This window comes from Salmo salar, chromosome ssa01, assembly GCF_905237065.1.
Source record: "Salmo salar chromosome ssa01, Ssal_v3.1, whole genome shotgun sequence".
In the NCBI taxonomy this organism is placed as follows: domain Eukaryota; kingdom Metazoa; phylum Chordata; class Actinopteri; order Salmoniformes; family Salmonidae; genus Salmo; species Salmo salar.
Window position 1 is genome coordinate 138,588,408 of NC_059442.1, and position 26,857 is coordinate 138,615,264.

A 26,857-nucleotide genomic window follows, 5' to 3' on the forward strand; every position below is an offset into this window, starting at 1 on the left:
GGGGCTTTGGTGACGAAACGGATGGCACTGTGATAGACTGCATACAATTTGCTGAGTAGAGTGATGGACGCTATTTTGTAAATGACATCGCGGGAGTCGAGGATCGGTAGGAAAGTCAGTTTTACGAGGGTATGTTTGGCAGCATGAGTGAAGGATGCTTCATTGCGAAATAGGAAGCCGATTCTAGATTTAATTTTGGATTGGAGATGCTTAATATGAGTCTGGAAGGAGAGTTTACAGTCTAACCAGACACCTAGGTATTTGTAGTTGACCACATATTCTAAGTTAGAACCGTCCAGAGTAGTGATGCTAGGCGGGCAGGCAGGTGTGGGCAGCAATCAGTTGAAGAGCATGCATTTAGTTTTACTAGCATTTAAGAGCAGTTGGAGGCCACGGAAGGAGAGTTGTATGGCATTGACGCTCGTCTGGAGGTTCGTTAACACAGCGTCCAAAGAAGGGCCAGAAGTATACAGAATGGTGGCGTCTGCGTAGAGGTGGATCAGAGAATCACCAGCCGCAAGTGCGACATCATTGATATATACAGAGAAAAGAGTCGGCCCGAGAATTGAACCCTGTGGCACCCCCATAGAGACTGCCAGAGGTTCGGACAACAGGCCCTCTGATTTGACACACTGAACTCTGAGTAGTTGGTGAACCAGGCGAGGCAGTCATTTGAGAAACCAAGGCTGTTGAGTCTGCCGATAAGAATGCAGTGATTAACAGAGTCGAAAGCCTTTGCCAGGTCGATGAATATGGCTGCACAGTATTGTCTTTTATCGATGGAGATTATGATATCGTTTAGGACCTTGAGTGTGGCTGAGGTGCACCAATGACCAGCTCGGAAACCAGATTGCATAGCGGAGAAGGTACGGTGGAATTCGAAATGGTCGGTGATCTGTTTGTTAACTTGGCTTTCGAAGACCTTAGAAAGGCAGGGTAGAATAGATATAGGTCTGTAACAGTTTGGGTCTAGAGTGTCTCCCCCTTTGAAGAGGGGGATGACCGCGGCAGCTTTCCAATCTTTGGGAATCTCAGACGATACGAAAGAGAGGTTGAACAGGCTAGTAATAGGGGTTGCAACAATTGCGGCAGATAAACGAGAGGGTCCAGATTGTCTAGCCCAGCTGATTTGTAGGGGTCCAGATTTTGCAGCTCTTTCAGAACATCAACTATCAGGATTTGGGTGAAGGAGAAATGGGGGGGGGCTTGGGCAAGTTGCTGTGGGGGGGTGCAGAGCTGTTGACCGGGGTAGGGGTAGCCAGGTGTAAAGCAAGGCCAGCTGTATAAAAATGCTTACATGCTTAAATGCTTACAAAATGGATTACCTTCTCTCTCTGCCCCATGGCAAAATGAGTAGAATGTCAGGATGTTTAAATAAAATTGCTAACCTTCTCTCTGCCCCATGGCAAAACATGTAGAATTGCAGAAAGCTTGCTTTAAAACTGCAATATTATCTCTACTCCACATGGCAAAATGTGAACGGCCGGCTCGATTCGGTCCTATATAGCAAAATTTGAAATGCTGTTTTCTTTTTTACATTGGATTAAAGTAAAGACCAAGAGCAAAAAAAATAAAAGGTATATCATATACTGCAGTTGAGAAACAATGGGAAAGTAGTAGCAAAAATACATTTTAACTAGTCCTTGGCCTATTTCCTAATCTGACTTTGGTGCAGGTCATGTTGTGTTTCAGATTACCGGTAAACACACAGTATATCAAATAGAATCTATGTTTATTTGTCACATGCACAGGATAAAGAAGGTGTAAACAGTACAGCGAAATGGTTACTTGCATATTTGCATAGAAGCCATATCAAAGTGTCCAGAAAAATATTGTATAAATATTTAATAATTAGATGATTCTTACCTAGAAACACTTGTCTAAATTGATGGGCCATTCTACATGTTTTGCCATGGGGCAGAGAGAAGGTTAGCAATTTTATTTAAAAATCCTGACATTCTACTCATTTTGCCATGGGGCAGAGAGAGGAGGTAATCCATTTTGTAAAAGAAAGAAATGCTATAAACAACCCCCCAGCCACATCTAGCTAAGTGGAGGGGTCACTATTGTCTAGACATGTACACATGTTCATAAAATACAATAGATGACTGTAATCAGCCCCAGACACACCTGGCTAACTTGATGGGTCATGTTCTGGTGAAGTGGAGTCTTTTATTTAGACATGTAGCTTGCTAGCTAAACAATGAACCTAATGGTGCTTTCAAAACAATTGGGAACTTGGAAAAATACAAGGTCAAATCTTGACGTCAGTGATCGGAAAGTCAGAGCTCTAGAAAAAGGCACGAGTTCCCGTGTTCAAATTCGAAGTTGGATGACCGTTCAAAAATATTTTTCCCAGTCGGAGCTCGTTTTTATCCAGAGTTCCCAGTTGTCTTAAATGCGCTGAAGTCGATAGTCGGATATTTCCGAGTTCCCAGTTGTTTTGAATGCAGCAATAATCCCAACCCATACTACTAGCAACACAATCTCATTGTCATAGCTAGCCACCAGGCATTAATCTGCAGGTAGCTAAAGCTAACCAACTAGGTTCAATGTTAGCTAGCTAGCTGGTTCAATTAACATGTTTTTACCTAAATCTGGGAGTTCCTCATCGTGTAATTCATTTTCAGAGTCAGAGAGCATTGCACAATCGTTCTCCAGAAAGTGGAGTAGTAGCAACACTTTTGCAATTCTTCATGATATCTTTCAAAAAAGCAGCGGTTGAAAGGATTACCTACACATACCGAGCAGCTCATGTTATAGACAGAAGCATGCTACATGGCAGACCAATCTGAACTCATTTCTCGGCATGTCCAGCCCCTCATTATCTCAGACAATCATGGCTAGTGGGAAGGTTCCGGTCTTTTTCCATGGCTAAACCAACTAGGCTCGTAAAACGCCGGTACTGATTATTGGAGGACCAAAAAAAGCCTGGCAAACACACAAAAGTGCTGTTTGAATGAATGCTTACGAGCCTGCTGCTGCCTACCACCGCTCAGTCAGACTGCGCTATCAAATTTCAAATCATAGACTTAATTATAACATAATAACACACAGAAATACGAGCCTTCGGTCATTAATATGGTCAAATCCGGAAACTATCATTTCGAAAACAAAATGTTTATTCTTTCAGTGAAATATGGAACCGTTCCATAATTTATCTAACGGGTAGCATCCCTAAGTCTAAATATTTCTGTTACATTGCACAACCTTCAATGTTATGCCATAATTACGTACAATTCTGGCAAATTAATTACGGTTTTTGTTAGGAAGAAATGGTCTTCAAACAGTTTGCAACAAGCCAGGTGGCCCAAACTGCTGCATATACCCTGACTCCTTGCACGGAATGCAAGAGAAGTGACACAATTTCTCCAGTTAAAAGAAATTCATGTTAGCAGGCAATATTAACTAAATACGCAGGTTTAAAAATATACACTTGTGTATTTATTTTAAGAAAGGCATTGATGTTTATGGTTAGGTACACATTGGTGCAATGACAGTGCTTTTTTCGCGAATGCGCCTGTTAAATCATCACCCGTTTGGCGAAGTATGCTGTGATTCAATGAGAAATTAATAGGCACCGCATCGATTATATGCAACGCAGGACAAGCTAGATAAACTAGTAGTATCATCAACCATGTGTAGTTAACTAGTGATTATGTTAAGATTGATTGTTTTTTATAAGATACGTTTAATGCTAGCTAGCAACTTACCTTGGCTTCTTGCTGCACTTGCGTAACAGGTAGTCAGCCTGCCACGCAGGCTCCTCGTGGAGTGCAATGTAATCGGCCACAATCGGTGTCCAAAAATGCCGTTTACCGATTGTTAAGAAAACTTGAAATCGGCACTAATTAATCGGCCATTCCGATGAATCGGTCGACCTCTACTCGTAATTTAACAATGTAATTCGTATTTACAGATGGCATACAAGTTTGTTATTAAGGCACATGAAAGTACACACTTCCGAAGGCATTTCTGCCAGAAAACACATTTTGATTAAAAAAAAAATTGTATGTTTGCGTTCAAATGCCTCTCCTGTGAAGTAGTGGGGTGCGACATGCGCCTAGTTTCCTGAAACGAGTCACAAATATGTAGAATTGAAGGAAATGTAGTTTAAAACAAAAAATGTAATCTCCGCTCTTAAGAGGGGGCCCACTAAAATGCTTTGCCAGTGAGGTAGGGGTGCCTTCCAATCAAACCTTGCTTAGGGCCCCAAAAGGCTAGGGCCGGCCCTGCATGTAGAGACATGGAGACTTAGGGGCCCTGGGCCACTCAACAATGCACCTCAACACAGAGCCTCACTTCCTGTGTCTTCAGAAACAGATGGCCATTGTGACTCATTGGGAGATTTTACCATTCTCATCTGTGGACGATGTGAGGGTAGAAGGGAAAGGGGCCATGAAGACCTTGAAACTGAAAGAAACACTTCTGTAGAAGAGCTTACACTAACAGTCAGAGCTTGCTTACTATCCCTCTCAAAAGCCCTTGGAAAACAAACAGCTTGTTTTACAGAGTCAGAAGGACAGAGAAAAAGAGGGAGTGAGTGCTGATTTGGTAGCTATCTGGTCTTTTATTTTCACTGTGGGAGCGTAACATACCCGAGGCACTTCGCCTATATTTTCCTACCCCTTCTCCCTCTCCTCCTTCCTTTTGAGAGGTATTTTGCCTGAACCTAACTCTCTCCCACTTGGATTTAATATGCTGCAAACAGGGGGAGACTGCGGGGGAGAGAAAAAGGGGTAGAGGACTAGCCCAGATGAGCCATGAGCTGGAGGGGCACAAGTGTTTACAGAGGGACGAAAGACAGACAGCTCTGACTGAAACCTTCCAGAAATGACAGCCAACTCGCTTGGGTTATAAGAAAGGAGTCCTACTTCTTGGCCAAACCCTGAAATAACCTAGAAATGGGTGACAAGAGGATTTCACAGAAAACCTAACGACACGAGTCACCACTTCCAAACCTTTAAGACAAAGTAAGAGAAAACTCAGATCCAACCCTTTTCAAATTAACAGCTACCTCTTACACAGTTGACCTGAAAGACCTAAGAGGCAAGCCTCCAAGCAAGACATTAGACAGTTTTGATGTGGCCAGTAGACAGTTTTGATGTGTCCACTTGTACAGAAATGTGCAGTCTTACCTCGCCCCCGTCGATCCCCAATTTTCCGACTGTTCCGGAAGAGTTCATGATTTCCCCAAACTCTCAAAAGATATTAAGATTCCAGAGCTCTCTCTCCCGACAGAAATGCGACGAAAGAAAAACGCAGTCCCTTAGTCCCTTGTCTTCAGCTGCATGTAGTCTCCAGTGCCGCTGGCTGCTGTGGCCAACCACCTTCATTCAGAAAGATCCCATACTGTGATCAGAGTGAACACACACACGCACAAACCAAAGGTGGAGGTAAATACACATACACAAACCCGCTCACGTTCAGAAGTGCACAGTCATACACACCGGCACATGTTCCATGATCCGTTATCAGTTAAGTCATTAGCGCTCCTGCTGCCCCTCAGGAGAACCGTTCCCGAGTGTATCCAAGGAAAACTGATGGAGTCTCTCTTGGCTGGCTCGCCTTTTCCCTGCCGCTCCCCCCTGTCATCTCCACGCGCGCTGCCGCCACCTGGGGCCAGGCTCAGTGCGTCTGTGTAGCGGGCAGCATTCCCCAGTGTGTTATCGTCTCTGCTGCTCGACTGCCTGTCGGATTCCAGTCTACCAGCAGTTGTTCCTCCTTATCCCCCTCTCCCCTTGTTCTCTCCACCTCCTCTCTTCGATATGGATTCAAGTTTTAGCAGCACCCCCCTCTCATTCCTTCAGTCGGTCTGTGCCACTCCCAGACCTCTCTCTCTCTCTCTCTTTCTCTCTCTCTCTCTGAAACTCAGACAAGCACTCACACCAAAGAGTGCCGCGGCACTAATGGTATGTTCAACAGAGTGCATGCTCTCTCCCTCCCTCCCTCCCTCCCTCCCTGAGCTCTAGAAATGGCAGCGTTCCAGAACTTTCCCTCATCTCCACTCTTGGAGGCTGTTAAAGCAATTAAAGTGCACTTCTGGCATTGTGGCTCCTCTCGTAGACTTAATTATAGTGTGTAGGGTGCACTAATAGACCAGTTCATTAGCAGCCCGTTCAGGCCTCATTAAATATGAACAGATTGGAGAACTTTATTAATATATTGATGACTGGTGTTTAGCGCAACCAGTAATGAATATTTGACTACATGGATCAACGCAATATTTGTTAGCCGATAAGACTAGCTAATTCAGATAGGTTAGATTATGTTGGTAATGGGAAAGGCAGTCACATAAGGATTTGGAAAAAACGGGTAGTACTACCATCTCTTGCTCGGCACTTTGAATGGAACATAGAATAAACCGCTCCCCTTATTGATATTGGTTAGATTTGTGATATGACAAGTTGAGATGTGACCGGAAGCCACATTAGGGGAACGACCAAGGGGTCAAGGAGACTACATAGTAGAGTAGCATATACACACACACACACACACACACACACACACACACACACACACACACACACACACACATACACACACACACACACACACACAAAGATGTGGATGGACACAACAACACAAGCAGCTATTTCAGACATGCTCACACATACACACACACAAAACACGCACACACACAAACTCAGCAAAAAAAGAAACGTCCCTTTTCAGGATGCTATCGTTCAAAGATAATTCGTAAAAATACAAATAACTTCACAGATCTTCATTGTAAAGGGTTTAAACACTGTTTCCCATGCTTGTTCAATGAACCATAAACAATTAATGAACATGCACCTGTGGAACGGTCGTTAAGACACTAACAGCTTACAGACGGTAGGCAATTATGGTCACAGTTATGAAAACTTAGGACAATAAAGAGGCCTTTCTACTGACTCTGAAAAACACCAAAAGAAAGATGCCCAGTGTCCCTGCTTATCTGCGCGAATGTGCCTTAGGCATGCTGCAAGGTGGCATGAGGATTGCAGATGTGGCCAGGGCAATAAATTGCAATGTCCGTACTGTAAGACGCCTAAGACAGCGCTACAGGGAGACAGGACGGACAGCTGATCGTCCTCACAGTGGCAGACCACGTGTAACAACATCTGCACAGGATGGGTACGTCCGAACATCACACGTGCAGGACAGGTACAGGACGGCAAAAACAACTGCCCGAGTTACACCAGGAACACACAATCCCTCCATTAGTGCTCAGACTGTCCGCAATAGGCCGAGAGAGGCTGGAAGGCAGGTCCTCATCAGACATCACTGGCAGCAACGTCACCAATGGGCACAAACCCACCGTCGCTGGACCAGACAGGACGGGCAAAAAGTGCTCTTCACTACCGAGTCGCGGTTTTGTCTCACCAGGGGTGATGGTTGGATTCGCGTTTATCGTTGAAGGAATGAGCGTTACACCGAGGCCTGTACTCTGGAGCGGGATCGATTTGGAGGTGGAGGGTCCGTCATGGTCTGGGGCGGTGTGTCACATCATCATCGGACTGAGCTTGTTGTCATTGCAGGCAATCTCAACGCCGTGCGTTATAGGGAGGACATCCTCCTCCCTCATGTGGTACCCTTCCTGCAGGTTCATCCTGACATGACCCTCCATCATGACAATGCCACCAGCCATACTGCTCGTTCTGTGCGTGATTTCCTGCAATACAGGAATGTCAGTGTTCTGCCATGGCCAGCGCAGAGCCCGGATCGAAGAGCTCAATCCCATTGAGCACGTCTGCGATCTGTTGGATCGGAGGGGGAGGGCTAGGGCCATTTCCCCCAGAAATGGCCAAAAACTTGCAGGTGCCTTGGTGGAAGAGTGGGGTAACATCTCACAGAAAGAACTGGCAAATCTGGTGCAGTCCATGAGGAGGAGATGCACTGCAGTACTTAATGCAGCTGGTGGCCACACCAGATACTGACTGTTATTTTGATTTTGACCCCCCCTTTGTTCAGGGACACATTATTCAATTTCTGTTAGTCACATGTCTGTGGAACTTGTTCAGTTTATGTCTCCGTTGTTGAATCTTGTTATGTTCATACAAATATTTACACATGTTAAGTTTTCTGAAAATAAACACAATTGACAGTGAGAGGACGTTTGTTTTTTTGCTGAGTTTAGAAGGGGTGTTATAGCGCTTGGGTGATCCTGACCTTTAAGCTCAGCTACAAATCATGCTGCTCCCCAAGCTGGACACTGCTCATCAGAATGCAAACACACAAAGAGCAGAATAAAGAGGGGAAACGCACACAGTCGGGCACCTGCTGGCATATGCCCCTAATTAGAAGAAGTCTGCCTTACTTGCCATGCAAATTGGAACATGTAAACTCACAATGCCCTGACCACTGAATTCACATTCAATAGTAAGGCTTCAAGGCAAGTGAGTCGTAATACTTCAACCTACCACCCTATAGCCCAAGGCTCACTCTAGCTTCATCCAAAATTAATATTTTATTGTAAATGTAATTAATTCCCACTCTAATGTCTTCTCTCATCCATTTCACTAGGGGGTAAAAAAAGAACTATATTAAAAGAACTGTGCTGAAACAAGTTCAACTACCATTCCCAGTTGATATTCTAAGAGAACAATATTACAAAAAATTTAAAAGAATTCTAACAGCAGGAGACAGTTGAGAAGATGAGAGCCGTAGCAGGAGACAAAAAGTTTAACCTTTTCTGACTCTCCACTCGGAGTAGTATATCAGAGGTGCTGCTGGGCTACGTTAAGACAGAACTGCTCTGGCCTTGCAAAAACACCTACATGTATCATTTATGTAGCTGGACTTACGGTACATTGGGAGCTGGTTCACTCTCTAATTGAGTGACTCAAAGAAATGGAATGGAGTAGGTAGTCTAGTCTGTCTCCCTCACTCCCTGACCAGTGAAAATTAAATGAGAACAATGATATGGAGAATAGACCCCTTCTTTACTCAAGTTTTCTTTTTTTCTAAGAGGTTTTCTAGGCAGATAGAAAAGTAATTAGATAGCAAGATAAAAAAAAAAATGTGTTCACATAATGACACTTGGCTGTTACTAGTAGTGGAAGAAAGCTCAAATAACCATCACTACACAACAGGGAAGTAAAATCTCCCAGATCAATGTAAAGTAATATGGCACGGCATATAGGTACACATATCATACTGCTATAGATTGAAATACAGATTAATATAAAATAACATAGGCCTCAATAGAAAGTGATTCTCAAAACAGACTAAAATGAGAAGCATCCCTGAAGAATGATGGCATGTTTCCCATCAAATCCACACAGCAGTCTAAAACGTCCAACATCCTCACCCACATAGATATCCAAGTCCCAACAGTTACCCTTTGCAGTGGTCTCTGGTCTCTAGCTACGTCCACTCCAACCTGGCAAATCAGCTCTAGGCTATAGGGCCGGCACGGCCTAAAGCCACTTTCCCCACAGAAATAGCACCCATCTCTTTCATCCTCCTGCCAGGCTTTACTTACCTCATCACCAACATACAGTCCTCTCAACAGCCCTCCAACATCAACATGTTAGTCCAAAAGAGCTATATAAAAAGACAAGCTAGGCTAACACATTACGGCTAACATCTTGTTAGCGACCAACACAGAGCTTGGAGGACACAGTGACTGTGCATTGCAGTGGTGCTGGCTGGGAGGATGAATCAGGAGACTCGATTATGCTTTTCTGGGCACTTTTCCAAGTGGGAGAGAAAAGAGGAGTGGCACAGGGGAAGGGACAGTGTCAGTGCCACAGTGAAACCCAACTTGACTGTGTGTGAAATCAAATCTGCTGCGGGGCAGATAGCGATAGAGCTATCCTAGCTAGCACACAGAGGGGCTATGGATTGAGGGCATATATAGCAGCTAGCCTAGCACACAGGGGGGCTATAGGTTGAGGGCAGATAGCAATAGAGTTAGCCTAGCACACAGGGGGGCCATGGGTTTAGCGCTAGCCAGAGTTACAGACGCTAATCCAAACAGTGGCAGCTAGTCCCCAAAGAGGGAGGACTGGCTCACGGCCAGCCCGGTGGTGTCATTCTTTCTCTACCTGCTGAGTGAAAGGCCTTTAATCACACTGTCTGATCTATAGAAAAACAACTCCCACCAAAGCAGGAAATAGGCATAATACTGTTATAAGACCTGTCACAACTGGTTATGACATCCTCAACTGGTCACAACGATTAATTGTGCGATTTTGACCACCAGTTAGGCACAAATTGGGCGGGGCTAAGTCTGTGTGGAATGCAGCACGGAGAGAGAGAGGACTCAAGTAGCGAAATAAACTATAAAAATGTACGTTACACACGGCTAACACATTTAACAAACCAAACATTCAAATACCATTATAGAAAGTAAAGTACAAACCCAAAATGGTCCGTGCATAAATACCGTATCATAAATACGGTTTACCGCCCAGCCCTGAGGTCCATTGCCGTGCCATTCATTCGCAGCCATCCCCTCATGTTTCAGCATGATAATGCACAGCGCCATGTCGCATGGCCCGCATACTCACCAGACATGTCACCAATTGAGCATGCTTGGGATGCTCTGGATCGACAACGTGTTCCAGTTCCCACCAACATCCAGAAACTTTGCAGAGCCATTGAAGAGGAGTGAGACAACATTCCTCAATCAACAGCCTGATCAACTTTATGCGAAGGAGATGTGTCTCGCTGCATGAGGCAAATGGTGGTCACACCAGACACGGACTAGTTTTCCATTTAGCAGCCTGTGTGTGTCTAGATTCATACTGGTTAAGCTATGTAGAAACCTAGGCTATGCTCTTTCGGTTAGGTTCTTTGGGAGCACGGTAATACAATGGGGGAGCATTTAACTAGCTCACAACTCGCAACTTACAAGACACAGGTCATGAACCAAGGCTGGTGTGGTAAAGGGATAGCCTGCTGTGTGTAAGTGTTGTGTGTACCTCCAGAGGCAAGGAGAAGAAACAGAAGGCTCCGGATGCACATTCCTTTTCTGGATCACTCCCTTGGTGACTGCGTGTGCATCGTCCTCCTCTTCCTTCTCTACCTACCACTCTTCCTCTCTATGTCTTCCTTCCCCTCTTCCATGAACATGTGGTGCGACCCCTCGGCTGCGTCTACATCCTCTCAGCAGGACTGCTTCCTCCTTTCCTCTCTTCTCTCATCCTCTTCCTCCAAACATCACTCACTTGTCTTCCTCTGGTGAAACACTGTTCCCTCATAAGCTACTGCAATATCGAAGAGAGCGACATGGGTTGGCTCGTTTTGTCAAAATACATTTCCTCCTCCCTAAATCCATCAGATACTGCTTGCATCTGTTAACCTTTTTACAGTCATGGGAATTGGCCTATATCAACTGGGCTAAATTGAAATGTTTCTTACAGAAGAAATATGAAAAGCATATGCATAACCATGGTAGCAATTGAAAGGGAACAGTTTGGAGATTATGGGGAAATTATTAGACCAAATGTGAGGACACAACAATTCACCTGATACAAGACTGAATCCAAACAATACACTGTTGATGTGATGTTCATTTTACATTTACTGCACTTTCACAGCATTTGTTTATAACGAAACCTGAAAATACTCTGGATACAACTAGTAACATGATAAGAGCATTCCTGGAGAATATGGGGTAGGTGCATCATAAGACAACAAAATGACAAGGGTTTGAGTGAGAGGACTAACTGGGAACTCCAAGTGGTCACACACCTCTCCAAAGTGTGCACAGTTCCTGAGTCATTTCAATGCACTTTTATGACTCAAAGAAGAGTCTTCAATTTTTTGAGCTCTCCTAGCTGTTCTGTTGAGGAACTAGAGCAAGCACACTTGTAGTTGTTTTGTTCGCATTCCAAAAACAGTCCATTATAAATCGCAATCTGGGTCAGATCATAATTTTGGTACACATAGAAAGGAGTTACGAGTGCATACAAGAGCGTGTGCCATGGCAAATGTTCTTCACAATAAACAAACAGTCTCATTGTGTTCAGGACAACCCAGGGTATGACCACATGTCATCTTGTAACTGAACATCAAACATAGTGATCGTAAACGTTGACACTGTATATGACAGTAGTTTTATGATATGGAAATGTGAAGTCCACATTTGGACTCACAGGTATTTGGCTTGCTTGTAGGACATCAAATCGGTATTTATTATAATCTTCAACGTCTCATCTTTCTAAATACGTAGAGTCCTCCTAACTTACAGCTTTTCTCTCACTCAGACAACAAAACATTTGCAAAAGATGCCCAATTAGCAGGAGAGATGGAGGCAACTTCTAGTCGCACACGGTGCTCAAGTTCAGAATGTCTCTTTGTCAAAACCTACGACGCGCTGAGCCAGAGCTCTGATGTCATGTATAGCATGTTACTGTACAACCATTGTGTTTATCAGTGCCCAAATCTGCTATTTTCAACCCGTATACAGGTACGAGTGTAAAGGGCTAATTAACAGATATTGATTTGGCTTTTTGTTGTCTTGAAAATAGGCTATCTATTGGGACTACTTTGCTCTATTTTGGGGCTTGGCTGAGAACCTGGTGTCATATCATAGGGGGATTTCATACTGAGACACCAGATGGAGAACAGTAGAGAGAAAGATACAGCCAGCTCTGCACTTCTGCTACGGACAAAACCTCACCATCCACACCAGTGGATATATTACACATGCTGAAAGACAAACTGCTATATAGGTCAATATAGGCTACTGTATGTGGCATGGAATCTAGATCATACAAAAGTCTCTACAAAACACTAGTGTAAAGAGACATCTCTGACTATTGGATAACTTAGATCAGCCCGTATGGTTGCAACTTGTGGCATTAGCTTACCATACATCATGTTGTAAAGTAGTAGAGCATAATTACAGCACAGCATTACAGAGCAAACATCTCTTTCCAAAACTATTTCAGTGTTTGTAGAGTTAATATTGAATCGTGTGTTAATGCATTGACCACACTATGAGATTGAAACCCCAAACCAACTCTGGTAACAACCGTTAAAAAGATAAAACATTTATCTCACTTTCCAAGGTCAATAATCAAGTGTCACGTCATCAACCATTTGACTTGAGGAATCTTGATTTCCGAGGCTAATCTCTGGTTGCATAAAGATAAAGTGAACTACTTGAGCATTCAGAAAACTACCATCGACTAAGGTAAACGTGGCTGAATGCAGTGGGTCATCGGATGAGAGCTCTTAGGATAATGAGCCCGATAATGAGATGGCAATAAACTGTGTGTCGGTGTGAGTGTCAAGCATGAATCATGGGTGTGATCAGAGGGTAATCCAGCAGTGCTGATGAGATCACACTGAACCACACACACACACACACACACACACACACACACACCCAATGTGAGCATGTAGGCATGAATCATGCCTGCACTCACAGAGAACATGTACAATGCCTTCAGAAAGTATTGACACCCCTTGACTTCTTCCACATTTTCTTGTGCTACAGCCTGAATTTTAAATGGATTCAATAATTATTTTGGTCACTGGCCTACACACAATACTCCATAATGTCAAAGTGGAACTATGTTTTCAGAAATGTTTACAAATGAATACAAAAATGAAAAGCTGAAATGTCATGAGTCAATAAGTATTCAACCCCCTTGTTATGGCAAGCCTAAATAAGTTCAAGAGTAAAAATTTGCTTAACAAGTCACAGAGTTGCATGGACTCACTCTGTTTGCAATAATAGTGTTTACCATGATTTTTTTATGACTACCTCATCTCTGTACCCCACACATACAATTATATGTAAGGTCCCTCAGTCAAGCAGTGAACTTCAAATGCAAAGACCAGGAAGGTTTTCCAATGCCTAGCAAAAGGGTGCCTATTGGTAGATGGGTAAAAATTAAAAAGCAGACATTGAACATCCTTTTGAGCATGGTGAAGTTATTAGTTACACTTTGGATGGTGTATCAACACACCCAGTCACTACAAAGATACAGGCATCCTTCCTAACTCAGCTGCCAGAGAGGAAAGAAACCGCTCAGGGATTTCACCATGAGGCCAATGTGGACTGTAAAACAGTTAGAGTTTAATGGCTGTGATAGGAAAAACTGAAGATGGATCAACAACATTGTATACTGAGCAAAAATGTAAACGCAACATGTAATAATTTCAACACTTTTACTGAGTTACAGTTCATATCAAATCTTCATCCCTAACTACAACGTTTTCAGACAAGATAGAACGACCAAAGGGGGCGGTGTTGCAATCTACTGCAGAGATAGCCTGCAGAGTTCTGTCCTGCTATCCAGGTCTGTACCCAAACAATTTGAACTTCTACTTTTAAACATCCACCTCTCCAAAAACAAGTCTCTCACCGTTGCCGCCTGCTATAGACCCCCCTCGGCCCCTAGTTGTGCTCTGGACACCATATGTGAACTGATTGCCCCCCATCTATCTTCAGAGCTCGTGCTACTAGGTGACCTAAACTGGGACATGCTTAACACCCCAGCCATCCTACAATCCAAGCTTGATGCCCTCAATCTCACACAAATTATTAATGAACCCACCAGGTACAACCCCAAAGCCGCAAACACTGGCACCCTCATAGATATCATCCTAACCAACGTGCCCTCTAAATACACCTCTGCTGTTTTCAACCAAGATCTCAGCGATCACTGCCTCATTGCCTGCACCGGTAATGGGTCAGCGGTCAAACGACCTCCACTCATCACTGTCAAACGCTCCCTGAAACATTTCAACGAGCAAGCCTTTCTAATCGACCTGGCCCTGGTATCCTGGAAGGATATTGACCTCATCCCGTCAGTAGAGGATGCCTGGTTATTTTTTTTAAATGCCTTCCTCTCCATCTTAAATAAGCATGCTCCTTTCAAGAAATGTAGAACCAGGAACAGATATAGCCCTTGGTTCTCCCCAGACCTGACTGCCCTTAACCAACACAAAAATATCCTGTAGCGTTCTGCATTAGCATCGAACTGCCCCCGCGATATGCAACTTTTTAGGGAAGTTAGAAACCAATACACACAGGCAGTTAGAAACGCCAAGGCTAGCTTTTTCAAACAGAAATTCGCTTCGTGCAACTCCAACTCTAAAAAGTTCTGGGACATTGTAAAGTCCATGGAGAATAAGAACACCTCCTCCCAACTGCCCACTGCACTGAGGATAGGAAACTCTGTCACCACCGATAAGCCCACTATAATTGAGAATTTCAACAAGCATTTTTCTACGGCTGGCCATGCTTTCCACCTAACTACCCCTACTGCATTCAACAGCACTGCACCCCCCACAGCTACTCGCCCAAGCCTCCCCATTTCTCCTTCTCCCAAATCCATTCAGCTGATGTTCTGAAAGAGCTGCAAAATCTGGACCCCTACAAATCAGCTGGGCTTGACAATCTGGACCCTTTCTTTCTAAAATTATCTGCCGAAATTATTGCAACCCCTATTACTAGCCTGTTCAACCTCTCTTTCGTGTCGTCTGAGATTCCCATAGATTGGAAAGCAGCTGCTGTCATCCCCTCTTCAAAGGAGGTGACACTCTTGACCCAAATTGCTACAGACCTATATCCATCCTACCCTGCCTTTCTAAGGTCTTCGAAAGCCAAGTTAACAAACAGATTACCGACCATTTCGAATCCCACCGCACCCTCTCCGCTATGCAATCTGGTTTCAGAGCTGGTCATGGGTGCACCTCAGCCACGCTCAAGGTCCTAAACGACATCGTAACCGCCATCGATAAGAAACAATACTGTGCTGCCGTATTCATTGACCTGGCCAAAGCTTTTGACTCTGTTAATCACCACATCCTCATCGGCAGACTCAGTAGCCTTGGTTTCTCAAACGATTGCGTCGCCTGGTTCACCAACTACTTCTCTGACAGAGTTCAGTGTGTCAAATCGGAGGGCCTACTGTCTGGACCTCTGGCAGTCTCTATGGGGGTACCACAGGGTTCAATTCTTGGGCCAACTCTTTTCTCTGTATACATAAATGATGTCGCTCTTGCTGCTGGTGAATCTCTGATCCACCTCTACGCAGACGACACCATTCTGTACACTTCTGGCCCTCCTTTGGACACCGTGTTAACAACCCTCCAGACGAGCTTCAATGCCATTCAACTCTCCTTCCGTGGTCTCCAACTGCTCCTAAACACAAGTAAAACTAAATGCATGCTCTTCAACCGATCGCTGCCTGCACCTGCCCGCCTGTCCAGCATCACTTCTCTGGACGGTTCTAACTTAGAATTTGTGGACAACTACAAATACCTAGGTGTCTGGTTAGACTGTAAACTCTCCTTCCAGACTCACATCAATCATCTCTCCGAGTTGGGCATCTCCGGCGCGGCCCACGCTTGGATTGCGTCCTACCTGACAGGTCGCTCCTACCAGGTGGCGTGGCGAGAATCTGTCTCCGCACCATGCGCTCTCACCACTGGTGTCCCCCAGGGCTCTGTTCTAGGCCCTCTCCTATTCTCGCTATACACCAAGTCACTTGGCTCTGTCATATCCTCACATGGTCTCTCCTATCATTGCTATGCAGACGACACACAATTAATCTTCTCCTTTCCCCCTTCTGATAACCAGGCGGCGAATCGCATCTCTGCATGTCTGTCAGACATATCAGTGTGGATGATGGATCACCACCTCAAGCTGAACCTCGGCAAGACGGAGCTGCTCTTCCTCCCGGGGAAGGACTGCCCGTTCCATGATCTCGCCATCACGGTTGACAACTCCCTTGTGTCCTCCTCCCAGAGTGCTAAGAACCTTGGCGTGATCCTGGACAACACCCTGTCGTTCTCCACTAACATCAAGGCGGTGACCCGATCCTGTAGGTTCATGCTCTACAACATTCGCAGAGTACGACCCTGCCTCACACAGGAAGCGGCGCAGGTCCTAATCCAGGCACTTGTCATCTCCCGTCTGGATTACTGCAACTCGCTGTTGGCTGGGCTCCCTGCCTGTGCCATTAAACCCCTACAACTCATCCAGAACGCCGCAGCCCGTCTGGTGTTCAACCTTCCCAAGTTCTCTCACGTCACCCCGCTCCTCCGCTCTCTCCACTGGCTTCCAGTTGATGCTCGCATCCGCTACAAAACCATGGTGATTGCCTACGGAGCTGTGAAGGGAACGGCACCTCCATACCTTCAGGCTCTGATCAGGCCCTACACCCAAACAAGGGCACTGCGTTCATCCACCTCTGGCCTGCTGGCCCCCCTACCTCTGAGGAAGCACAGTTCCCGCTCAGCCCAGTCAAAACTGTTCGCTGCTCTGGCACCCCAATGGTGGAACAAGCTCCCTCACGACGCCAGGACAGCGGAGTCAATCACCACCTTCCGGAGACACCTGAAACCCCACCTCTTTAAGGAATACCTAGGATAGGATAAAGTAATCCTTCTAACCCCCCCCTTAAAAGATTTAGATGCACTATTGTAAAGTGGGTGTTCCACTGGATATCATAAGGTGAATGCACCAATTTGTAAGTCGCTCTGGATAAGAGCGTCTGCTAAATGACTTAAATGTAAATGTAAATGTAAATCTCCAATCCAAAGTGAAATCTCGAATTGGCTTCCTATTTCGCAACAAAGCCTCCTTCACTCATGCTGCCAAACATACCCTCGTAAAACTGACCATCCTACCAATCCTCGACTTCGGCGATGTCATTTACAAAATAGCTTCCAATACCCTACTCAACAAGCTGGATGCAGTCTATCACAGTGCCATCCGTTTTGTCACCAAAGCCCCATATACTACCCACCACTGCGACCTGTACGCTCTCGTTGGCTGGCCTTCGCTTCATAATCGTCGCCAAACACATTGGCTCCAGGTCATCTACAAGACCCTGCTAGGTAAAGTCCCCCCTTATCTCCGCTCACTGGTCACCATAGCAGCACCCACCTGTAGCACGCGCTCCAGCAGGTATATCTCTCTGGTCACCCCTAAAGCCAACTCCTCCTTTGGTCGTCTCTCCTTCCAGTTCTCTGCTGCCAATGACTGGAACGAACGACAAAAATCTCTGAAACTGGAAACACTTATCTCCCTCACTAGCTTTAAGCACCAGCTGTCAGAGCAGCTCACAGATCACTGCACCTGTACATAGCCCATCTATAATTTAGCCCAAACTACTACCTCTTCCCCTACTGTATTTATTTATTTAATTTATTTTGCTCCTTTGCACCATATTATTTATATTTTATCTCTGAACTTTCTTCAAACTACAAATCTACCATTCCAGTGTTTTTCTTGCTATACTTTATTTACTTTGCCACCATGGCATTTTTTTGCCTTTACCTCCCTTATCTCACATCATTTGCTCACATTGTATATAATCTTATTTTTTTCTATTTTTTTTTTTCTACTGCATCATTGATTGTATGTTGTTTTACTCCATGTGTAACTCTGTGTTTTTGTATGTTGTCGAACTGCTTTGCTTTATCTTGGCCAGGTCGCAATTGTAAATGAGAACTTGTTCTCAACTTGCCTACCTGGTTAAATAAAGGTGAAATAAAATAAAAATAAAAATATAATATGGCCTTCCCTGTGGCTCAGTTGGTAGAGCATGGTGTTTGCAACGCCAACATGGTGTGTGCAACGCCAGGGTTGTGGGTTCGATTCCCACGGGGGGCCAGTACAAAGAAATAAAATTAAAATAAAAAAAAAATGGATGATATGTATGCATTCACTACTGTAAGTTGCTCTGGATAAGAGTGTCTGCTAAATGACTAAAATGTAAATATAAGGAAATCAGTCTTGAAATAAATGTATTAGGCCCTAGTCTATGTTTTTCACATGACTTGGCAGGGGTGCAGCCATGGTTGGGCTTGGGAGGGCTTAGGCCCACCCACTTGGGAGCCAGGCACAGCGTATCGGAATGAGTTTTTCCTCACAAAAGTACTTTATTACAAACAGAAACACTCCTCAGCACCCAGCATAGTGGCCTTTTATTGTCCCCAGCACAAGGTGTATCTATGTAATGATCATGCTGTTAAATCAGCTTCTTGATATGCCACACCTGTCAGGTGGATGGATTATCTTGGGAAAAGAGAAATGCTCACTAACAGGGATGTAAACAAATGTGTGTGCAAAATGTTAGATAAATAAGCTTTTTGTGCATATGGAACATTCTGTGATCTTTTAATTCAACTCATGAAACATGGGACCAACACTTTACATGTTGCGTTTATATTTTTGCTCAGTATAGTTACACCACAATACTAAGCTAATTGACAGCGTGAAAAAAAGTTAGCCTGTACAGAATAAAAAATATTCCAAAACATGCATCCTGGGTGCAACAAGGCACTAAAGTAATACTGCAAAAAATGTGGCAAAGCAATTAACTTTTTGTCCTGAATACAAAGTGTTACTGTATGTTTATGGCAAATACAATAATAAAAAAAAACATTACTGAGTACCACTCTCCATATTTTCAAGCATAGTGGTGGCTGAATCATGTTATGAGTATGCTTGTAATCGTTAAGGACTGGGGAGTTTTTCAAGATAAAAAAAGAAATGGAATGGAGCTACAGGCAAAATTCTGGAGGAAAACCTGGTTCAGTCCGTTTTCCACCAGACACTGGGAGATTAATTCACCTTTCAGCAGGACAATAACCTAAAACACAAGGCCAAATCTACACTGGAGTTGCTTACCGAGAAGACGGTGAATGTTCCTGACTGGCTGAGTTACAGTTTTGACTTAAATCTACTTGAAAATCTATGTCAAGACCTTAAAATGGTTGTCTAGCAATGAACAACAACCAATTTGACAGAGCTTGAATATATATATTTTTTTAAAAATGGACAAATGTTACACAATCCAGGTGTGCAAAGCTGTTAAGCCTTGTTCACACTGCAGGCTTTAATGCTCACTCAGTTTTGCTTTTGAAATCCGTTTTGGAATACTGACTGTCCAAACAGCAAGTTACAAGTGACCAAATCGGATGTGTGTACAGACAGCACTGCAAAAATTTGCTGACATGGCTACGGTAGTTGTCATAGTAACAATGGGTGTGTGCCAGGCCTGGAATTTCATGTTGGCCTTCAAGAGGTGCCCAATCTGCCAGGGCACCAAGGCCATCTGCTTGGGCACCAAAGCCATTAACCAAAATAGCCAATGAAATTGATTTGAAAACCAAAAAAACAGTAGCTATTCTGTTAAGAAATAAAAGTGTATGTAAATGTACATAAATAATTAGGCTAGTGTACGTGATAGCCTGTGCGTATTTGTTACAGCCTGTCATGTCTCCAGAACGATGCTGACATGAGGGAGGCTCTTGAAAATGTAGCCAAACTTTAATTAGACTTTTAATTACATTCACATATATGTTGGAAATATGTTGGGAAAGCATTCCAGGTGAAGCTGGTTGAGAGAATGCCAAGAGTGTGCAAAGCTGTCATCAAGTCAAGGGTGGCTACTTTGAAGAATCTCAAATATAAAATATATTTTGATTTGTTGAACACTTTGGTTACTACATGATTCCATGTGTTGTTTTATAGTTTGTCTTCACTATTAATGTAGAAAATAGTAAAAAGTGACTGGTACTGCATATATACACATACATACATTTAGGCTATCGTCGTCTGGGTTAGGGGAGGGTTTGGCCGGCAGGGATTTTCTTGTCCCATCGCGCACTAGCGACTCTTGTGGCGGGCCGGGCGCAATGCATGCTGACACAGTGGCCAGGTGTGGGGTGTTTCCTCCAACACATTGGTGTGCGGCTTGGCTGGGTTGTGTTTCGGAGGATGCACGGCTCTCGACTTTCGCCTCTCCCGAGTCCATATGGGAGTTGCAGCGATGGGACAACATTTTACATTTTAGTCCTTTAGCAGACGCTCTTATCCAGAGCGACTTACAGTATAGTCAAGGCATACATTTCATTTCATGCATTTTGTTTTGTACTGGCCCCCCGTGGGAATCGAACCCACAACCCTGGCGTTGCACACACCATGCTGGCGTTGCAAACACCATGCTCTACCAACTGAGCCACAGGGACAGGACAAGACTGTAACAACCAATTGGATACCACGAAATTAGGGAGAAAAAGGGGTAAAAAAATAAAAAAGGTATCCAAATCAAAGACGAATGAGAAAAGTGTGAGTTTTAGTCCAATACTGTCGTAAAGTCCCTTTGACAGTGATATACCGTCCTCATTGTTTTATCCGTTGGTGGCCGCTGCATATGTCCCATGTCTCCATTGACAGTGTTAATCTGCCTTCACAGCCCTGGCCAGATACTGGCTCCAGCCAACGGGGTAACATCATTCCCGTATAGTGATTCAATTCCCCCTAACTGGCCAATAAAATACCAGATAATGACCAGGGGTGTGAATAAACTGAAAATGCCACAGAAAGCAATCTGCAAACCCAGGGATTAAGTTTCTTCTCATGGGGATAATGATATGCAGCTTATTTTCCCCCAAACACAATGTTGTTTACTGAGTGTGGAGGGATATGGAGTTGGGTAATGAGTGTTGGGTGAGGGGGCATGGGATTCTATTCAACCAGGGATGGCAATGTATTCTCTGCTATACACAGCGCTGGCTGACGCACAAACACACACACGCTCTCTCTCTCTCTCTCTCTCTCTCTCACGCACGCCACGCACACACACCCAATAATGTTTCTATTAACACAGGAGAAAATGTAGCATTCACTCTCCATTCAGCAGCTGATGTACAATGAACAAAAATATAAAAACGCAACATGTAAAGTGCTGGTCCCATGTTTGATGAGCTGAATTAAAAGATCCCAGAAATGTTCCATACCCACAAAAAGCTTATTTCTCTCCAATATTGGGCACAATTTTTTTTACATCCTGTTAGTAAGCATTTCTCCTTTGCCAAGATAATCCATCCACCTGACAGGTGTGGAATATCAAAAAGCTGATTAAACAGCAGATCATTACACAGGTGCACCTTGTGCTCGGGACAATAAAAGGCCACTATAAAATGTGCAGTTTTGTCACACAACACAATGCCACAGATGTCTCAAGTTTTGAGGGAGCGTGCAATTGGCATGCTGACTGCAGGAATGTCCACCAGAGATGTTGCCAGAGAATTGAACGCTAACTTCTCTACCATTAGCCACCTTCAACGTCGTTTTAGAGAATTTGGCAGTATATCCAACCGGTCTCACAACTGATGTTGGAGTTGTGTGAGCGAGCGATTTGCTGATGTCAACATTGTGAACAGAGTGCCCCATAGTGGAGGTGGGGTTATGGTGTGAGCAGGCATAAGCTATGGACAACGAACACAATGGCATTTTATCGATGACGATTTGAATGCACAGAGATACCATGACGAGATCCTGAGGCCCATTATCATGCCATTCATCCACCGCCAATACCTCATGTTCCAACATAATGATGCACGGCACCATGTCGCAAGAACCTGTACACAATTCCTGGAAGCTGAATATGTCCCAATTCTTCCTTGGCCTGCATACTCAGACATGTCACCTATTGAGCATGTTTGGGATGCTGTGGATTGATGTGTACGACAGTGTGTTCCAGTTCCCGATACTATCCAGAAGCTTCGCAAAGCCATTGAAGAGGAGTGGGACAACATTCCACAGGCCACAATCAACAGCCTGAACAACTCTATGCGAAGAAGATGTGTCACACAGCATGAGGCAAATGGTCGTCACACCAGATACTGACTGGTTTTCTGGTCCACGCCACTATCTTTTTTTTTTTTAGGTATCTGTGACCAACAGATGCATATTTGTATAGATTAAGGCCTAATGAATGTATTTCAATTGAACTGTAACTCAGTAAAATCTTTGATATTGTTGTATGTTGCGTTGATATTTTTGTTCAGTATATAATCTCTTAATATTTGCAAATGCCCTTCAAGGTCCATACAAGGTCTCCACATACTAACATGGTCTACATGAGTGCATGAAGGAAAATAAAACTTACATGCTGACCAAACCACTCGCGCGCAAAATAAATTTACACATACATGTTACTCAATCATTAAATCCAAACTGCTCACGAGCGTCTACGTGGCCAGGTGCTAAAATAAAACGTGGTTCTTGACACGCTGCAAGTCCCACCTCTCCCATCTCCTCATTGGTTTTTAGGAGCATATACCCACGTGGGTGATTGAAAGATGAACGGAGGTCCACACTCCAGTCCAGTTGGTGGTGGTAATGCACCTTAAAGTTGGTTGCCCCAAATTAATATAGTTGGTTCAGAGTTCGTTTTGATATTTCAAGCTGCGTGTCCTGATCGCATCTGGTGTGGATGAACAAAATCAACATGCGCGCGATGGTGCACGCACGCGCCCAGTCTAGTCAGTATGTTAGTCAGTCCCCCTCCAAAAATGTAGGCTCTCTTGCACTGGACTCTACCCACACACATACTACACCGACACTCCAACACACACATACACAAAACATATACACACATGCACCACACACACACACGCTGCTGCTGCTACTCTGCGTATTATCTATCCTGGTTGCCTATTCACTTTTACCTCTACCTACATGTACATACTACGTCAATCACCTCAACTATCTAGTACCCCTGAAAATTGATTCGGTACCGGTACTCCTTGTATATAGCCTTGTTATTTTATTGTGTTACTATTTCCTTTTTGTTATTTAGCAAATGTTCTTACTTTTGAACTGTGCATTGTTGGTTAGAGCCTGTAAGTAAGCATTTCACAGTAAAGTCTACACCTGTTATAGTCGGCGCTTGTGACAAATAAACTTTGATTTGACATTTAGACCTTTTACATTTAAACTTTTCATAAACCCAAATAAAAAATAACTTACCCAGGCATTAAAAATAACAAACAAACACAATCATAGGCTATACAGCATCTATACGCTCCCCCTATTCTGAACACATCCCAAAACATGACAGGGACCATGTCCATTAAGGCCCTTTTCTACTTAGAGAACCAAAGCATTGATAGTTTCACGGCCTTCCTGTGTCAGGAACCAGATATTCCATTAGGACTGTGGTCGAAGCCTGGTGGCCACATTAAACTCAGTGCCAGCAGGTCAAACCCGTAAAGTGGGGCTCCTAATTGAGTGGGGGGGGGGGGATAAAAACAGTTGCTACACCACCGCACCATATCCCACATAATGGTTAGGGCAGGAAAGTGATCTGTCACTACACTTTCTCCATCAGACACGAACATCACTTCCTGTCACTCACAACCGACAGCGTTTAACCTCCCATTCTCTCTGGTGCCTGTGCTAATCTATAGAGGGACGGTGTCAAGATGTGAATGTCAGTAATAAACTTCTAAATTATTTCTATGGGTCCATAAAGGCGCTCAGCCCTGAAACCTGATATAGGAAGGAGATATGACAGCCCAATGTGATGAATAATAAATATGAATGCATTAATAAAGGGGTGTGATTACTGCTCAGGGGAGGTGACGGAGATTATACAGATACCCTGATGATGATACACCTTAAGGCTAAGTGACAGAGAGAGCCATGGTCAACACTTAGGGAGAGTTGGAATCCCTACCCGAACGGAGCATAAAAAGCACTGTGAAACCGCGCTGTAGTTCGAGCGTCAGAAGAGGTCTGTAGGTTGGACAGTTATCTTGCTGAAGAGTAAAGACACAGGGACGGTCTCGCAGTTAGGAGGATGTCAAGCCATTCAGGCCCAGTGACTGCTCTAAGAAGCAGTGGAGGTAAATGCAAGAAGATTGAGTTATCATGAGCAGCACTGCCCTCTGCAGCATAACCATGCTTATTACACCTATCATTCATTCATTTCCCCCCCATCTTCATGGTGAAAGTCTTTTCCCAGGAAGATTATATTGATTTTCAATGGTTCAACTTTTACACAGCACCACAACACTTCTTAGGTTTCTGCGTGTTACCAACTAGACATTGTATGAGTGTTGGAGGTGCCAGCTGACAACACGGTTGTCTTATCTCCAGACTCCACCATTCATTGCACTCATTCCTTCATCGTTGGCAGTAAACATCCAGTAACTCAGAGGCTAAGTAGTCAGCTGAGAGTATCGCAGTCGCAGACTGGCTTTTGACTAGAAACAACTATTTTGGCCGTTGGGTGGCTCACAAGATAATTCAAAAGGCAACAAATCAGGAATCCATCAAATGCTACCACCAGCACTATGCAGTACGCATCAACACCAACAGCAGTCTACTCACTGTGTTGGCCAGCTCCAGGTAGTTTCCCCCCAGGGGAGCACAGCGGGTGCTGGTCTGGGCCAGGAGTTTATGAAGAGCAGCCTGCTGTTCTAGGACAGTCCCAGGCTGTTCCAGGAGCTTCTGGAGGATGGCTGGCTGCTGCTGGTTCTGTGTCTGCTGAGGCTGGATGTCTGAACTCTGAAGGTCCCGGGCCCCACAGTAGTACTCCCAGCTCTCTCTGGCTCCTGACAAGGCCCCTAGGGGACATATTATAACTCGATAACTAACAGGTAGTAACTTAGAAATAACAGGTAATAACTCATAAGCAGTGTGAAGGTTTGATACTCCCAAACAGATGTGTGGGTTTAGCAACAGAGCTAAAAACCATAGCCTCAGTCATGCAGGTTATGTTTTGGTTGTTTCATGTTAGCAGTTTGGTGTGAGTTGTTTATGGTTAATAATGACTGTGTAATAAGGGTTAGTGGTTGTTTGCAGTTAGTTGTTGAATGTTGGGTGTTAGATTTAGTTGTTTGGTGTTGCCTGTTCTTTGCTGGTTTTATGCTTGTAGGCAGCTGTGATTAATTGGCGTCTCTTGTTTAACAATGTAACTCAAAATCCGGGCTAATCTTGATTGCCTATCCCCAAACTCACCCCTGCTAATCTCGCTACTGGTTGGCCAGGAGGCGATGTGTTCCCTGAGCTTCCTAGTGTCAGAGTCCTGGGAGCACTGGGAGATCTCACCCTCTTCCTTACGGATCTCATTAACCAGCTGCATGCGGCAGCGGGTGAAGTCCTCAAATGAGATCTTGCCTCGCTCGTCTGCTCCCAGCTGGCCCATGATCTCTGCCACAGACCCCTCCATGTTTAGCTGTCTGCACACCATCAGCAGGTCATTCCTAACAGGAGACAGGGAGAGAAGGAGGGAAAGGGAGATGGAAAAAGTGCAGGAGAGAGGGAAGGAGATACAGGCAGGAGGAAAAGTATGGTGATAAGCAAAGAAACAGGGAGAAATAAGGAGGGACGTGGTGAAGGAGAGGCAGAGAGAAAAGAAGAGGGAGAGGCAGAGGTAAAAGGAGAGCGAGAGAGAGAGAGAGAGAGAGAGAGAGAGAGAGAGGGGATAGGCAGAGGTAAAAGGGGAGAGAGAGAGAGAGAGAGAGAGAGAGAGAGAGAGAGAGAGAGGGGAGAAGGACAGGGAGAGGAAGATAACTGTTTTCAATTGAAGAGTGGTGTACAAGTTGCAGCACCAAGTTGAATTGCTGATACATTAGCCAGGGCACCAGCCTGAGAAATTGTCTTCACTTCTCAAAAGAGTGAAAATTAATAAATATTAGGACAGGTTTCGAGAGGAGCAAATAGGTTTCCTAGATGAAGTGGAAAGGCATACAATTAGAGCAAAAGATATTCCCCTATACAGGGAAATTGATCATTATGCCCCTCCAGCTGTAGTTATTCAGCACAATGGATATCGTATTCGTCAGTTTCATGTCTAACAGCTGGAATGCATTGAGAATATAGCCAAAGCATACATTTTCACAGAACTGGTTCCATTTATCATCTTTGATGCCTTACAGGGGCAACCAATCCATTTAGCAGTGCGTTCTATGCCACAAATATACATAAAAACATGCATCTCAAGTGACTAAGCAAACCATGGGCTTCTCTGTAACAAAAGGGTTGACTGAAAAAGATGTGTTTGAGTTGAATCAAAAGTAACCAATGCTCTTAAGCTCTCCTCTCCTGCATGTTTTAATTTTGCTCACCGCTCTCTCTGCTTGTGTATAGCCTGAA

The 26,857-nt window shown here is 44.3% G+C and overlaps 1 protein-coding gene across 4 annotated transcripts in view; it reads right to left on the reverse strand.

Annotated features, from left to right (window-relative positions):
• The window catches only part of LOC106565572 (colorectal mutant cancer protein), a 136,687-nt gene that overhangs the window by 108,508 nt on the left and 1,322 nt on the right, over nt 1-26,857 (reverse strand). Inside the window, exons 2-3 of one of the 4 annotated variants that reach the window (XM_014132856.2) lie at nt 25,811-25,965; nt 25,091-25,326 (exon numbers count right to left, since the gene is read on the reverse strand). In XM_014132856.2, coding sequence (XP_013988331.1) covers nt 25,091-25,326; nt 25,811-25,965 — 391 coding nt within the window. Of the gene's footprint in view, nt 1-5,138; nt 5,880-25,090; nt 25,327-25,720; nt 25,966-26,857 lie in introns of those variants that run through there. The other 3 variants (XM_014132848.2, XM_014132871.2, XM_014132863.2) reach the window with 3 other exon arrangements.